The 17,620-nt window shown below is 36.9% G+C and overlaps 1 protein-coding gene across 1 annotated transcript in view; it reads right to left on the bottom strand.

Annotated features, from left to right (window-relative positions):
* Positions 1-1,654: 1,654 nt before the first annotated feature.
* LOC150075267 (uncharacterized) overlaps positions 1,655-17,620 on the bottom strand; it is a 155,452-nt gene continuing 139,486 nt past the window's right edge. Inside the window, exons 11-13 of the mRNA XM_090389295.1 lie at positions 13,627-13,677; positions 5,032-5,118; positions 1,655-1,755 (exon numbers count right to left, since the gene is read on the bottom strand). Coding sequence (XP_090245421.1) covers positions 5,042-5,118; positions 13,627-13,677 — 128 coding nt within the window. The 3' untranslated portion in view covers positions 1,655-1,755; positions 5,032-5,041. The remainder of the gene's footprint in view (positions 1,756-5,031; positions 5,119-13,626; positions 13,678-17,620) is intronic.

Below are 17,620 nucleotides of genomic sequence, written 5' to 3'. Positions count from 1 at the left end.
CCCTCGTGTCGGGTGACGCTGGAGTGGCCGCCAACTTTAAGAAAAAGAATACAAAGAAAATTTGCATTCTTTTTCTTAAAGAAGGGCCCCAAAATTATATAAGCTTCAGGTCCCGCAAAACCTGGATCCGCCCTTGCACATATATCAATACATATTATTAATCCTTCGGGACATTAATATGAAGCGACAGAGTACGTAGTGTTTAGAGTCAAGCCGCAACGGTGATTTTTCACAACTTTACGATCAGTTCTCTTGTGTTGAATTCAGTACCCTGTAAAGGCCAGATAGTGTGAGTGATAGGTGGTGTATTATTATTATTATTATTGCTGTTATATAATTTCTTTCTGATTGGGGATTCCACATCTTGACAGGTATTGCTACCAAGTACACAGGGTGGTTGTTGTTATGTCTGGTGTTACTGTTGGTCAAGGAACTCTCTGACTATCCTACAAGTGTTCAGAATTGCGACTTTTTGGAGTTCCTTGTAGGTGTTCACTAGGAGACCTATTGCTGCTAGACTGTTATGTAGGGTCTTTGGCACCATACCTGTGGTTGATACGATGATCGGGATGGTCGTTACTTGTTGCATATACCACATCTCTTTGATCTCCTGTCTTAGGTTCGTGTACTTCCTGATTTTTCCCCATGGGTTTTCTGCAGGTTGCCAGTGTTGGGTACCGCTATGTCAATCAGATAGGTAGCCTTTTCCTTCTTATCCGTAAGGGTTATGTCCGGTCTGTTGTGCGGGATTGCCCTATCCGTTATTATGGCGCGGGTCCCAGTACAGCTTGTGGTTGGGGTCTCTAGTGCTGCCTGGGGTTCGTACTTGTAGTACGGTACACTTTCTTCGATCAACTGGTATTTCCTTGCTAGCTTCTGATGTATTATCCTGGCTACCTGGTCGTGTCTATGAGTGTACTCAGTCTGGGTGATCACCTTGCATCCCGCGGTGATGTGTTGGATCGTTTCTGAGGCCAGGTGGCATCGTCGACATGTATTATTATTATCTGTATGTCGTGTTATGTTGTTCATCTGGCATCTTAGAATAGGGAACACCACCGATCCCTAGTTATCGTGCCAGGCGCGGGGAGCCGGGCCAGTTAGTAGGGATTAAGTTCTTTGGCTTCGCCTGAGCTTACCAGGGATAATATGAAGCGACAGCAAACTCTTACCGATTTTTCCAATAAAAATTTCAAGTTGCCCATTTTTTCTTTTCCCCTAGAAGGGACTAGAAACGCACGCCATCAAGGTTTATAGAAATCGTTACTTTTTCAGTTAATAAACAGATTTTTTTGAGATTTCCAGTATGGGCAAGAATTATGGATGTAAAAATTTTGAAAAGTAAAGAATAAGCAAGGTTTTCCTGTAAATTTTATTAAACAGCATTCTAATATTTCACTACAAATTTATTGACAAATATTCACATTTTACAATGAATAACGATAAATCAATTTGTATTAAGATAACACTATTAACAAGGCAAGATATAAGAAACATTGGGCCATATACATGATAAGGCAAGTGACTTACAGAGGCTACAAGGAGTGACTATTTGAACAGAAATAGTTAGCGGGTTGCGTCTTATTGGTGGAAAGTATACTACCAACAAAGCGGCAATATACAGGCATGCAGCAATAAATATATATAGTCGTATATATATATATAAAAAAAACAGGTGGTGGTTGTTGATATGGATCTGTAATACAGTGGGATTTCGGATATGGGCTTCTCATCCTGTTTTTGACACTTCAGATTCTAAGCAAAGAAAGAGAAACTTTACTAAATCTTAAAAATTGTTATATAACTTCATAGCTCGGGGTTGATCTGGACTTTTTATTTTTTACAAAAAAATAAATAATAAATAAATAACCCGTACATACTAGATTCAACAAACTCTTGACAGAAAGTTGATGATACAGTGCCATTTTGCACTAGAAATGACTGAGTCTGACGCTATCTCGTACTGATTTTAATGGGCATATGCCCATTAAAATGTATCTATGTATCGGGAACAGAACGCACTGCTCCCACCATCAGCCACGAAGAGTGTTCTGTTGTTCTGATACACACACACCTATTGTTAAAAAAAAAGTCCAGGTCAGCCTTGAAATACCCTCGTACAGTACACAACCAAAATATACAGAAATTTGTAGGAATAAAATTACGTTGAAATTAGCTAATAAACATGGGTATCTGCATTTAATCGTTGTTGTTATTTTGTTGGTATTTTATGTTTTTTTTTTGTCGTTGCTGTTGCTTTTGTTGTTATTTTCTAGGTTGAGTAAAAGATGTTTCTGGAGAAGCATTACTTTATAAAAAGCAGTCTCTGTCCTTTCGACAGTCTATTAAAACATATAATGTCCAAAATCTATCGACGCAAGTGCCCTCTTCAAACGCCTGCGCAGACGATATCAATTATTCATCAGTATGTAAGTTGTCATTACATTTTGCTCATCGTACAGGTGATGTCTGGCGGCTATACTTCCTCACACAGCACGCCACCTGTGTAGATGTTCATTAGCCTTGCATGCTCAGATGAGGCTGATTTTATTTCATTGCAAGGATAAAAACTGTTGTTATGTAACTCTTGGTAATAAGATAAAAACATTCTTTATTATCATTATTGTTTGGTATCGGTGTTTTGTAACCGAGTTTAGCAAATCATGATTAATAGAACACCGTTTTCAATTCAGTAAAAAAGAAGAAAAAAAGCTAAAAATGAATTTTTTGTAATTAAAACAAAATAAAGGTGTTTCACAGACGCCACACGAGCACATGCGTGTTCTAAGCGTTTTACGCTTAGAAACATGAAAGCATTTTTAATGTGAGGTTACGAAAGGCGAGATATCGGACAAAATTTTAATGGATGAACTCAATTCAAGGATTGGCAGAACAATGATTTTATATAAGATAACAGCATATGTATAGTTTTTGAACTTGTAGGTGTTCCTTTTGATAAATCCCAGTGTTTTGAATGCTTTGCTAGTGATTTTATGGACTTGGGCATCAAATTTACAACTGCTAGAGAAGAGAACCCCCGAGTCGTTGACTTGGTCACACCTTTCGATGACCAGAGAGTTAATAGTGTATTCCGTATTTATTAGTTGCGGGATCTGCAGAATTAGAAAGAGATTACTTTGCACTTCGAGGGGTTAGCAGACAAGCCATTCAGAGATATCCACAGAGAGAACTTATTGAGGGCGCATTGAAGCTGCTGAGCATCAGTTATTCTTAACTGCCGAGTAGATCTTAAGATCATCTGTGTAGAGAACAACTTGAACGTCGGAGATGCTGATGAAAGAAGGAAGATCATTGTTGAGAGCAATGAAAAGCAGAGGACCTAGGAGGTCAGCCTTGAGGTACTCCACTTAGTGGTATAAAAGGATCCGAGTTCACTTGGTTGATGATAACGCTCAAGAAACGATGAATAATATAGCTCCGTAGCCATGAGAGCAAAGGGTCACGGACACCGTACAGCTTAAGTTTTTCAAGTAGTTGTAGAGAGACTTTATCAAATGCTCTAGAGATGTCTATCTAAGCAGCATCGACTTGAAAATGGTTATCAAGAGCTTCAGAGGTATATTGCCAGAAAGGAAGCAAATTTGTGATCGCAGACTTTCTACTGCAGAAACCATGTTGATTCTGATTAATGAAAGGCGTGAAGAATTCAGTGATTTTTGCGAACTACTGTGTCAAAGAGCTTAGCAAGGTTGTTTTTTGCAAAGATATAGGTCTGCAATCAGATACAGCAAATTTGTCACCTTTTTTTGAAAACTAAAACTTTTTTAGTATGTTAACCTGCTTAAAGGGCTTCGAATACTCACCCAGCCTGAGAGACAAGTTGAAGATACGAAATATGATAGGTTTAAGATTAGTGACAGTCTTTTTCCAAAATAAGGCAGGTATCTTATCTCAGGTATCTTATCTCTGGTGTAGTCATTTATCATACTCTTTAAAGCTTAGTTTAATTCATCATCTATGATCAAGAGGTTGATGAGGGTATGATGTTTAATGTGAAGTCAGGAAATGAGGCGGATCCCAATGTATCATTAGTTTGAATTCTGGAAAAATGTTTGGAAAACTCTTGTGCAATACTGAATTTGTCAGATAAGAGAATTTCATCATAAGAGAATATATATATATTGTAAGGTTTTAATATGAGCGTTTTCACTTCTTTGCGGATTTGACTGAATATTTTGTAGTATTGACTCTCACCTGATTGCTTATACTTGTTCCTATAGAATTCTTTAGGTTTATTTTATGAATTAACTCTCTGTTATATCAGTGTAGATAGGCATAGTGTGCCATCATATGGGATTGAGGAACAAGGTCGCGTATAGCTGAGCGGACACAGTTGATCAGGTTATTAGTGAGCACATCGATGTAAGCAACAGCATCAAAGAACTGTTTGTCCATATTGCTGAGAGCAAGGTTCAGCAGAGGTTAGTCAGCCATTCTGAAATTGAACCTTGGAGAACGTGAGTTGCATTTGAAGTTATTGGAAGTCGCAACGATGTCAAAAGTGATTGGCAAATGATCCGAATGGAATATAGGATTATCTATGCGAATATCTATCTGAGTAGGGAAGAATATAAGATCAAAGTAGGCATTTTCTCTGGTTGGAAATTTGCAAACTTGTTCAAGACTATAACTGTGAAGTTCCTGTATACTAAAGAGAGCTCTCGTTTGTAGTGATGGAGATGAAGATCCTAAATTGGCTAGTTGACAGTTAAAAAATCACCCAAAGCCATTGCTATGTCAGCAGCTTGAATAAGCGGGAGGATAGATTCCAGTGAGTTTTCTAAATACTGAAGGTTCACTATCAGAAAATTTAGATAATCTTGGGACCACCCCTGTCCAAGGTGTATTAGTTATATCAAGCCCCTTCTTCCTCATCCTTCCGAATGCAATTTCTTTATACGCCCATGGTTTCAATAATTTGACAGTCGATTTAAACACTTGAATTTTTTAAATCCTCACCATTATGCGGCAAACAAAAGAAATAATTAAAATAAAATAATTTATACTTACTTTTTTTCACCTATTGTACCTTCTGTATTTGGCCTTCAGTTTTAGGTAACTGTGGAGAAGTGTTTAGTTTTCTCTCCATTTGAAGATCTAGTTAAAACAGTCAAGTTATAATTATTCCACTTGGAGAATTATGTACTATATTAATGAGTTATCAGTACTTGTTTAACTAATGTATAGGATGAATTTTATTAATACTGTGCATAACATTTTCTCACCATAGCTGAGGCAGAATCTATTTACAGTAGAATCATTGCCGTATTTCTGTTTTACTCTTTTACAAATAATTACACATTGATACAAATATAACGAATTCAATTGAACAGATCATTATTCCCGATGAGTAACAGTTATTTATTCACATTTATTGCCATTTATAATATAACAATTGTTATTGTCTTTTGCATCATAAATAGAAAAGTATATATTGATTAGTCTCCAGATAGCAGTGAATGTTGGGAGGGCATGAAATAAAAAAATAATAATAAATAAATAAATAAAAGGATAGTTATAGTGAACTTGTAAACACTCTCTCCCCAGCTGTACAGTAAAAACAGAAAATTTCTTGATATGTCTTAATTTATTTTATAAAAAAAAAAAAACTGTTGAATGACTTCTGCTCATCTCAATAACCCATTTTCATTTTTATATTCGTGTACAACCTTAAGTGTACGAGTGTACACGAATGCTTCTTTATTTTATTTCTGTTTTTGTTTTCTATATATGGATGAGAAAAAATAACCTCCTTTGAATTATGAATAACACTAAACTACGTGAATTATTGCTATGAAATGAAGTTTATTGTGAACAAAATATTACATTAAGTAAATTAAACTCCCAGACAACAGAACTACTTTAAGAATTAGCAAAATTTCTAGATTATTATTATATTATTTTTCCCTGATTGGGGGTTCATCCCGTGACGGGATCATCGTGTCAACCATACCAGTGGTTGACACGATGATCAGGATGGTCGTTACTTGTTGCATATGCCTCATCTCTTTGATCTCCTGTCTTAGGTTTGTGTACTTCCTGATTTTTTCCTCATGGGTTTTCTGGAGGTTGCCAGTGTTGGGCACTGCAATGTCAATCAGATAGGTAGCCTTTTCCTTCTTGTCGACAAGGGTTATGTCGGTCTGTTATGCTGGATTGTCTTGTCCGTTATTATGGCGTAGTCCCAGTATAGCTTGTGGGTTGGGGTATCTAGTACTGCCTGGGGTTCGTACTTTAGTACGGTACACTTTCTTTGATCAACTGGTATTTCCTTGCTAGCTTCTGATGTATTATCCTGGCTACCTGGTCGTGTCTGCGAGTGTACTCAGTCTGGGTTTCTTGGTCTTTAGACTTCAGATATGTGATTCCTTGAGTGAGAAACTTCGGGATGGTCTCTGGGTGCCTTATCATTTGGATGAACTGCTCTGCTAGGTGCTTGTGGGTGCAAGTGAGCTTCTTGTACCTTATTATTATTATTATTAGTAGTAGTGGCATATGATGCAAAAAAAAAAAATAAATAAAATTATAAAGCATCAGCCAAAAAAAGAAAGAAGAAAAAACTCATCCTACATCACCTGTCCATCCCCCTCCTTTAATTTGTCTAGTTCTTCCTTGAATGTATTCAAAGTACTCACTTTCACAACAACAGATGGAAGTGTCTTCCAATAATCAGCCACCCGCTGGCTGAAGGCAAACCTCATATCTGTTCTGCAACTGTCCTTTCTCAATTTGGATTTATGCCTTCTCATATGTGTAGCCTGAGCAAGAGGAAGAATGCCATCAGCACTGAGCTTGCTCAATCCATTCAAAGCCTTAAACACCTCAATCAGATCACCTCGCAGTTTCCTAGTCACTAGACGCTGCAGTTAGCAGAACCGAAGCTTGTTTGGTAAGACCACCCTTTTGTTTCCTTCACCAATCTCGTTGCTTTTCCCTGCATCCGTTTCAGCAGCCGTACACGCCTCCAGACCTATATGCAGTACTCAAGATGCAGCATAATCATTGCCTTATATTGTGGGATAATCACTTCCTTGTCCCTGCTGTCAAAGTTCCTGTATATCATTGACAAAACCCAATGAACTGTCCTGGCAGCCTGTCTGCATTTCTTAAAGTACTTCATATATGACTGCACAATTACCTCCAGATTAATGCCGCGTTCTTCTCTTCTCCTGATCTCTGCGCAATTCTCTGCTACTCCACATTTTAACACCTACTTTATGATGTAAACTACTTTGGTTTCATCAATATCTCAATTCTTAGGTCTGATGGCAAGAATCAATTGCGCAACTGTGAAATCAATATGTAATAAAAAAAACAAACAAATTATGATATTAGGATCCCGTGTAAATGATTACATCTACCCATATATTTATTTTGTCTATAAATTGCGTGTGTTCTCTGGCCGATTTGCCTGTTTGCTGAACGAAAAAATCCCAGTTTCTGGGGGGGAAAAATCAATATGTAATACATATTGAAAAATATGTTGTGCAAAAATCCTCCGGGATTCGAACTCTGGTCTTTTTCACGGTGTGTGTTGAAGGCGGTGATTATCTCAACTGTGCTGCCCGCGGGGCCTGTTCTATAGGAGTTTAACGTAATAATTTGTACACGGTAAAATTCACTTGATAACAACAATTCACGTGGTTTAGTTTGTGTTATTTCAATTAAAATTAATTAATTATGAACCATTACGTAATGTCCTTCTCTCGATACATATCTACTGGAATGCTACTAAATAAAAAAGGACCATAGCCTAGAGCGGAATTAAAATATGAAAAATTTAATCAAATGCAGGTTGTTTATTTTGCAACATTGCAACTAAAACTATGAGGTGTCAATATATTTTGTCTGTAAATTGTACAATATTCAATGATTCTTTTACTGTGACGAGAAACATAAATTTTCTTGGGGAGGGGAACTGTGAAACCCTTAACCAGTGTGAAAACAAAAATATAAAAATTCTATCGTCTTGATGGGATTCACACACGGGCCTTTTCCACGCAGTGTAGGTGGACAGCAATCATAACCGCTATGCTGGTTTAATGGCAGAAGCATTGCAGGAAAAAAATTCTCTTTTCTTGTATTGTATACAACGCGAATCAAATTCTTTATTTAACAGATTGCATTTTTAAAATGATCAGACGGTTCAATAAGTTTTGGATAACAAAATAATTCCCTTAAATTTGCATGCATAGGAAGGGTCCTTCAGGAACATATGGACATATTTAAATTTATTATTATTATTGAAAATGTATGTGCAATTTGTGTCATTTTTCATACAGTGTGCATGACAAAGGACTATTTTGCAATATACAGTTATTGTTAAGCGCACATAGGGCTGTACATAGTCATGGGTCCTGTATTCTTGAAAAAATAAGCATTTAGTTTATAACTGTAGAGTTTTTATTTATACTTAACGCCTAATCTTTCTGGCTTTTATCTCTGCAAATTCCTTTATTATGTTGTCAAATTGCGAGGTCTTTGTTTCACTACATTAAGTGGTAGGCGTAAAACAAGTAGAAGAATTTGGCTCCTAAAGCTATTTCTGAAATTGACTGCAAACTGAACGTCAAATAACAGTCCATAAAAAAAAAAAAAAAAAAAACACAGATGCAGGCCAGATTTGGTCTAATCGGCCTAAAGCTGGTTTTGATTAAATTTAGAAAACAAATATTGTCAGAAAAAAAAGCAGAATAATGTATTTTTTGTAGGTTTAGGATTAAGTGAATATTTTTGCTCCGAAATTTATAGTATGGAACATTTTTTTTTATTTTTTAAAAGGAGGTATGGATTCGGGTGCTCACAGATTGGAGGAATTTTTAAAAGCCTTTTCAGTCGCGGGGGGAATCAAAGTCAAGGTGTATTTGATTAATTGCGATCTCCAGGATTTCTCCTATATGTCGCTGTAGCATCTGAAAAGGCAAAAAGCCAAGGCCGGCAAGTATTTGTATGTAGGTACTGTATGTGTTTTGTTATGTTGAGTGTGGGCACCTGGCGACTTCGCAGCCATGGTCCACATTCTACCAGAGACACTTACTGTGGGCCCGGGGGAAGTGTAGTTAGCCGATTTCAGGCGGAGAGTGTGGAATTTTTCACGTGAGTTATTCCACGTTTTTCAGCTCCACATCATGAAAATCAGCCAGTGAACACACGCACTCGTACAGATATACAGTAATACACAGCAGAGCAACACAGCTGATTTGCCTAAAGTCCTACAATTTATTATCAACAGTTCAGTTTTATTTAGAGAGATCTGAAGTTACCTTGTAAGTATTAATCAGGAAAAAATCGAGGTAATCGGAACTGCGGAATATTTACATGAAATAAATCTCGGAAAGGACATTTCAGTAACGATCTTGAACTGTTCTCTATTGGAGAAAACGCTGGATTATGAGCGGCAGATTAACCCACAGCCCAACGGCGTGAAGATCACGAAAAATAAACACTGTCTCGCCATGTCAAAGGTCCCTTTAGGCCTCAGCACAACTTGGATTCATCGTGGCACGGACTCAATGAGGTGTTGAAAGCGAACTACAGGGATGCTGGTCCACGTTGACTCAACTGCTTCCCACAGTTGTAAATTGGATGGTTGCAGATCTCTGCTCCGAACACCTCGTTCCACCTTACATCACACGTGCGCAGTTGGATTGAGATCTGGTTAGTGGGAAGGCTACTGCTATTGTATGAATTCACTCTGATGTTCCTGGAACCAGCTCTATACAATTATGGCCTTGTGGCATGGCTTATTAACCTGTTGGAAGAATCCATTTGTAGATGCAAATCTACAAATGGATCCATCTGCAGCCGTGACGGGATACACTGGCCGGAAGGAGCCCAATGTACTACGAAAACACTCCTCGTACCTCCACCACCAGCTTGCATGTCAAAATCGCCAGTAGGGCTGCAGTTTCCGAGATACTCATTGGAGTGTCAGGCCGACTATCTTGTCCATTCTCACACTGAATTACATACACTTGCAGTATCCGTACGTATCCGCTCTCCTGCTTTAAATTGTACTGTACGAACATGTGATTCTGTTACTGAAGGAGCACTCCATTTCGTGAAAAGGGAAAGAGTACCTAATAAAGTGGCAGCTCAGTGTATAAGTTAAACAAGGATTTAGAGAAGATCGGTTGGGGGATTCATGTTTCAAGCTTCATATTTTTTTCTTTTTAATTATTAATAAAACTTTGATTGAATTGGAAGTAGCTTCCAATCCATTTCAATTCTGATAAGAATGCCATAATATTTTTATTTCTACGATGAAAGATAGTATATCACGGAATTAAATGACCTGGACAGATCCCATATATCACTGGTACTGAATCTTTTACTCGAAGGGCTGCATTGGAGATTTTGTGAGATGCTGTTGGCGAAATACGGTGTTAGTTTAACGTCGTTCTGTTTATCTCTGTAAGAGCTAACGAATAGTGGCTTTTAAGTTAGGTTATAGGATATGTAAAAGTATTCATATTTGTGACTCCGTGATCACTTTGTCCATATCGTTTAAGATTTTCGTCATAGTACTGTATTAAGTTTTTCTCAGTTCCAAAAAAAAAAAAAAAAAAAAAAGTGTGTTTTATGTACGTTTGAATTTAATTCGTATTCACTTTGTAATTTCGCTTCTTAATTAAACGCATCCTTAATATGCAGCGATACAATGGCCGCATGGCTATGACAAGACCATGCACCCCCCCTCAAAATGTTTCGATGATAGTAGCTAACATTATCCGTCTCATTTCTCGTCACATTTCAAAGATATTAGTGGTTAATAAGTTGGATAGGGGGAGATTTATTGTGCGTCAACATTAAAGGATGATAAAAGAAATAAAACATTATTAAGCCGTGTGATTTTGGATTAAGATATGCTATGGGATGAAGACGATCCATCGCACTAGTCGCTTGTTCTTTGATATGAAAATGACCTGTTTGCTGTATTTTAGCCTTTACTCTTTGAATAGTGGAAGCTAAGACACCTAAATTTGCAATTTGGGCGTTATCCATAAAGATTAATACTAATTACTCTTTTCAACACAGACTTTTATCGTAGTACAAAGAGTGTAAGTCATTAGTATTAATCTTTAGTCAAATATCAAGTTTTATTAATAGAATTTTAATAAGTGATAACTGTGGTCATAAGTTCATTCGAGTAATGAGACTATAATCATAATAAAGCTATGATGTATTAATATTAGCCATATAACGCAGTGATAAATAAAGCTATAATGTATTAAAATTAGTAATATTCGCCATATAACGCAGTGAGGCCGCAGACGTTACTGCAATAACCAAAAATAAACAAATATAATAAAAAATAAAATAAAACAAATAACTAAATAAAACAATTAAATGAAATCAACAAAAATATATAAAAATAAATGATAAAAATAAAAAAAAAGAAATATATAAAAATGAAAACAAACGGCCTATGTGTTTCCCTCCTCAAGTAGTCAACCTCGACTATCCACAGATGTAATCCAAAGTTCGTGTAATGCGATCATGTGCAGTTGGTTGTAACAATATCTTAAGGGAGATTAAAGTCTCAAATGATTAATATGCAGTGGGTGAAACAGACTGAAAAAATACTCGAATGAAGTCATGATCAGAGTTAATCTGCGTCGGTGGCACAGTGGGTATAATCATCATCCTGGTGCCTACGCAGGTATTTATGAAAAGTAAATAATCACTTTTGACCGAGTCGGTCTACAAGTTAGGGCAGGTGGTTTAACTCCTGTAACCCGCAATCTTCCAGTTTAGCATTTGCTTAATGGACATTTGTATAGGAGCATTGTCATGAAGAAGCAAGTCACCCTTTGTTAATTCCTCTCTTCCTTTGTGGCCCCTAAATTTTTGAAAACAGCAGCATAGACATCTCTGGTAATTGTTTTCTTATCTAGTCTATCAAAAGAATTTCATCCATATCCCAAAAAATGATGGCCATTATCTTCCCAGAAGATGGCTGAGTACTGAATTTTTTGGACGGTGGTGATTCGTGACATATTCATTGCATAGACTTCTGTTTTGTTTCTGGATCCCAACGGTGGATCCACGTTTTATCACCAGTTATAATGCTTGGGAGAAACCCTTGTGGATCTGTATATTCTCCTAAAAATTGAACCGTGCACTTTACTTTATATGAAGGGTTTGTGAGCATCCTTAGTACCTAGCTGGAACTGACTTTCGACGTGGCCAAGTGTTCTTGGAAGATGATCATTACCGACGCGTCAGAAATATTACATTCTCTGGCAGTAATACGTCTGTCCTTCATATTTTTTTGACACATTCCAGAAATTGTCACTTCCGTTGGTCGTTCCGAGCTAGTGTCATCTGTGATTCTCTACTGCACTTAAACTGCCTAAACCAAAATTTAATCTGGTATTCAGAAGAGAACAGCATAACCATGTATATCTTTCATGCGTTCATTCCCTTCTTTTGTCAAAAATTTGATGATGTCCCAGTACTCTTATTTCATTATATCTGTGTTTTCTTTGTGTTGGTTACTTTAAATCTCTCCTGTTCTTCCGTAACTTTACTGTATTGAACAAATATAAATAATATTACAGATATTTGTGATACATGTACTGCGCGAATAAGATATAGACAGTTATGAGAGTATGATAAAGCTATATTTTTATGGCCTAAATAGATAATTTGTTGAACTCCTGTCGTAAATACTCTAGTTTTCCTAAGGAATCCAGTGATAAAACATATGCACGATTTGAAAATATTTTACCCTCCCCCCCATCCCAGCAGAAAATCTGTTTTTTATGTATTATATTTTAAAGAGGGGTTACCACTTCATGGCCATGAGAAGTCAGTATAGTATGTATAATTGTGTGTATGCTTTGTTAGGTTTGGTTATTTTCGGGATGAAAACCCTTTTTCCGAAAAGGTAAATATTGAGACTTGTTTGAGATCGATTCACTTGGCTACAGTGTGAAAAATATGCCCTATAAAAGTTTCTCAGTCTTGATGAGAAGTATTTCTCAAATTTGGCAGGCGATAAGAATCCCTTTTCTACATGGAAAAGGACTAGGTTTGATTCATATACTTACAGATGGCTGTAAATGTTCACAATATTAGGCACAATATGATGATTATACCCACTGTGCCACCGACGCAGATTAACTCTGATCATGACTTCATTCGAGTATTTTTTCAGTCTGTTTCACCCACTGCATATTAATCATTTTAGACTTTAATCTCCCTTAAGATATTGTTACAACCAACTGCACATGACCGCATTACACGAACTTGGGATTACATCTGTGGATAGTTGAGGTTGACTACTTGAGGAGGGAAACTCACTGCGTTATATGGCGAATATTACTAATTTTAATACATTATAGCTTTATTTATCACTGCGTTATATGGCTAATATTAATACATCATAGCTTTATTATGATTATGGTCTCGTTACTCGAATGAATTTATGATCACAGTTATCACTTATTAAAATTCTATTAATAATACTTGATCTTTGACCAAAGATTAATACTAATGACTTACACTCTTTGTACTACGATAAAAGTCTGTGTTGAAAAGAGTAATTTCTTTTCATGGAAATTTCACCAGTTAATTAAACAATAATCGACTGATACTTACTGAGATTGTTTGGAGATGTGTTTGCCGCTGTTTCTACTTTTCTTCCAGGGCCTACAGTAGGAACAAAAAATTCCATTATTGGAAAGCTTAACCTTACAAATAACGAAAAACTGAAATTCATGAAATTTTTGTCATTCATTTCATTAAATAAATACATATTCTTGTGCATCATAGTAAGGAATCTACACTAGGTTTTTCAGCTCTCGAGGACTCAAATGGATGCCTTCTGTAACTGGAATAGAGTGAAAGGTATCCAGTAAATCCCGAATTTACATACTTACCTATGTAAATTGAACTGAAATTGTGCACATCATCAAGTAACTGATGCAGAAGCAAATGAGTACACATATGTGCATCTTTATGATATGTAAATATGGGTTGTTTAAAATTGAACGAGCTGGTAGTGCATCACTGAGTTCGATTGTACATGGATATTAGCACAGATAATGTTTCCTGGTCCAGAAAACTTACTCAGACTTGCTGGTATCTGTGCACAGATACACAATCACTTGGGGATTGAATGCGGTTAAGAGCGGCTAGCAAGATGGAGGTGGAGAAAATCATAGGTAGATTAGCAGTTGTCCTGAATTTCCACTAAATATAATATCCAAATTATGGAGACACTTCCAGGAGATAGAAATATCACAAAGCTCTGTATTGAAACTAGATAATCCTGGTAGTTTTGTGACCAAAGGTAGCAACACCAGCAGCAATACCTGGTTCTAATGGACAATAATGTTCTCTCCATGGAGGATAACTGGTGAATAATTTTCTTCGTAGTGAAAATATTTCCCGAGTGGTCACAGAGATCTTCATATCTCAGTTCCATTGAATGTGTATAGAATGCTGTGCGGCGAAAATTTCAAGTAGTCAATGCCCTTCTCCTCAAATCTTATATCTGATAGCATGAGTGTCCGTTGACAGTGTTTCCTAGTTATCAGGGGATAATCATATTCCCTCCCCACTAATGACTAGAACTTTCTCTTCTGGATACATATTTTCAGTTATGTATGAGCTAATTTGCATATTCAGAACCGATGTTTGTTTCATAAGTTCACACACGGTACTGTTGCATGATTACTTTTTTTAGATTGGGTAATCGATTATGTCTCTTGCAATCTCTAACTAGTAACCTATCGCAATAATATTTCTAGATAGTTTACATTTCACTGGAGTGCAAGCGGGGTCCTCTTTGAGGCCTTTATTATTTAGCATTTATATGAATGACCTAGCCCCTCTCCCATTCTCCGAAAGAGTGAGATTGTTATTTTATTCAAACGACATAAAAGTATTAATGTCTTGTAAAAATCAAACACATTGCACAAAACTATGGAAGGTCTGGACTATTTTTAGTAACTGCATCTCCATAAATAATTTTTAGTAAATATTGAAAAATATAAGATAGTTTCTTTCAGGAACCATAGAAAAAAATATAACTTTATTTTATTATAATATCGAAAACAATATCACCTTAAGATATAAATCATTTTCTAACCGGGAAATAAAAAAGCATTGTACTGTATTAAAATAGGATTCATTAAACGTTTAGATTTGTCTCTCAACAACCAGAAAATAATTAAACACTGTTTACATCACTGTTTGTATCCCTACTTGAATATGCTAATCCTCTCTTGTTAATTAATCCACAGAGTTTAGCTTATAAATTATAAAAGATACGGATTTGAATAGTGAAATATTTGCTACGTCGACAACTGCATTCAATATTACCAAACAACATATGTCTCATATATTTAATAAACTGCAAAATGAGATTCTGTACATCAGAAAGCAATTCAAGAATTAAAATTAATGTAAGGAGTAATGAATGACCTTTAAATTCCTTTAAATGACCTTTTGTTTAAATTCTACTGTTTTATCTGATTGATTTGAACGTTCCATTGAGAATCACTAGGACGACAACTATAGTTAGAACTGATTATGGATAATTATACGTGTATATTTGTGATTATGGACCCCGTAGCCGAGTGGTCAGGAGTGGGAGTGCAGTAGCGCACACACACACTCCGTTGAGTAGACCGGGGTTCAAGCTCCTGACTGCTAAATACGGTCGATCTGCCAAACCGCAGTGGACCAGCATGGAAGATTATGGTCCATTTCCCTCAACAATCATGTTGAGGAGGCTTCCATCCTGCAGTGTGGTTGATAATGGCTGCAGTTTAACTTTTTTTATGGAAAAAAAAAACAGTCTGCCGAATTCAGTATTACATTTGCTAGATCAATGCAAACTCAATCACTTTAAAACATATGCTATATTTTACGAGTATGTCAGTTAAAAATACGAGCTGTAGCAATAAAGTTCCTGGACTGGTGCTGTCATGTCCGATGAGTTTGAATATAAACGGAAGTGGTATGTTTTAGTTCAAACTTCCTCCAATAGGTGGTATAGAGATTGTACAGTAAACTGAGAGGTTGTAAGTAACAAACAGTTTCTTCAGTAGTGTTAATGTTCCGTGTCACGATTTTGTAATGGAGCAACGGAGGAATATCGAATTTTGCTTTAAACTGAGAAAATCTGCAACAGAAACGTATGAAATGTTAAAACATTTATGGCGACGAAACGTTTAGGTTCTAGCAGTGTATTTGAATGGTATAAGCGGTTCAGAGACGGAAGTGAGGATGTTCGCGATGACCCAAGAAGTGGACAGCGTTGCAAAGGTTCGGGAAATTGTGGCTAAAGATCGTTGTTTGATCCTCAGAATGATGGCCGATGAGTTAGATATGAATAAGGAGACGATTCGTCAAATCCTGCAGGAAGATTTAGGTAAAAGCAGAGTCTGTGCAAAATTTGTACCGCACAGCCGCACGGATGAGCACAAGCAGAGTGCCATCAATCGAAGACTTCATCTACAGTTGCCAAGACAATCCTAGTTTCTTTGACTGTATTGTAAATGGAGATGCGTGTTAGGTGCTTCAGTACGACCCAAAGACGAAGCGGCAGAGCATGCAGTGGGATACAAAATCATCACTAAGACTCAAAAAATTTCATTTACAGAAGTCCAGAATCAAGACGATGCTGATCATGTTTTTCGATAAACGATGTGATTCACAAGGAATTTGTACCTGAAAGGAAGAGGATTAATGCTGCTTTCTATGTACAGCTTAGCCCACTGGGTAGCACAGTTGGTAGAATTGCTGTCCTCCCCCACACTGGGCGAAAAAGACCCGAGTTCGAGATTCGTCGGAATTTTTATGGATCTTTTTCACAACGTGGCTGAGTTAATCGGTGTCAGGCGAAAGTAGCATAGTATTTCTCAGGGAAACTCGGGTTTTTCATCCAACAAACAGAAAATCTACCACAGAACACGGAGCAATATATCTTTAGTCGCTGATGCTCCTAAAACTCTACAACAAAAATAACGTACAGGTGCTTCAAAGACTATTCAATCATTTTTCTCAAGTGAGGCCGCAATTTCGAAAGAAAGATAGCTGGTTCTTGTTGCACGAAAATGACTCCACACTTGTGAAGACATTTCTGACGAAATACGGCATTATACAAATCAACCATCCACCCTACCCTGCCAATCTTGTGACTCTATTGTCGGGGAAACGGGGAACATGGTATGTAAAAAGGATAGGCTGAACAGGACTAGGGTATGTCTACCAGGGGAAAAGGTTGATAACATTGTAGAGCGGATATCATCTTTTAAGGGCACAAAAGGTGATATAGTTGTACACGTTGGCACTAATGATATTAAAAGTAGGAGACCGGCAGAATAACTTAACAAGTACAGTTGTTACTTGAAAAAAAGCCGTGAATTAGGGTTGAATTTGAAAGTGTCTGTAATTCTGCCCAGACACGATAGGAGGGAGTATATGACGAGAGCCTTGTCGATCAATTCGGCCCTGGAAAGATTGTGCAAGGCTCAAGGGGTAGAATTTTTTTCAGCCTGGACTGTACTTGTTAACAGGAGAGACTGCTTCTACAGGGATGGGATACACTTAAATAGAAAGGGTGCAAGAATATTTGCTGATG

This window comes from Mastigoproctus giganteus, chromosome 14 (genome assembly GCF_048544385.1).
Source record: "Mastigoproctus giganteus isolate SK-2022 chromosome 14, ASM4854438v1, whole genome shotgun sequence".
In the NCBI taxonomy this organism is placed as follows: Eukaryota; Metazoa; Arthropoda; class Arachnida; order Uropygi; family Thelyphonidae; genus Mastigoproctus; species Mastigoproctus giganteus.
This window is presented reverse-complemented; position numbering and strand designations above follow the sequence as displayed.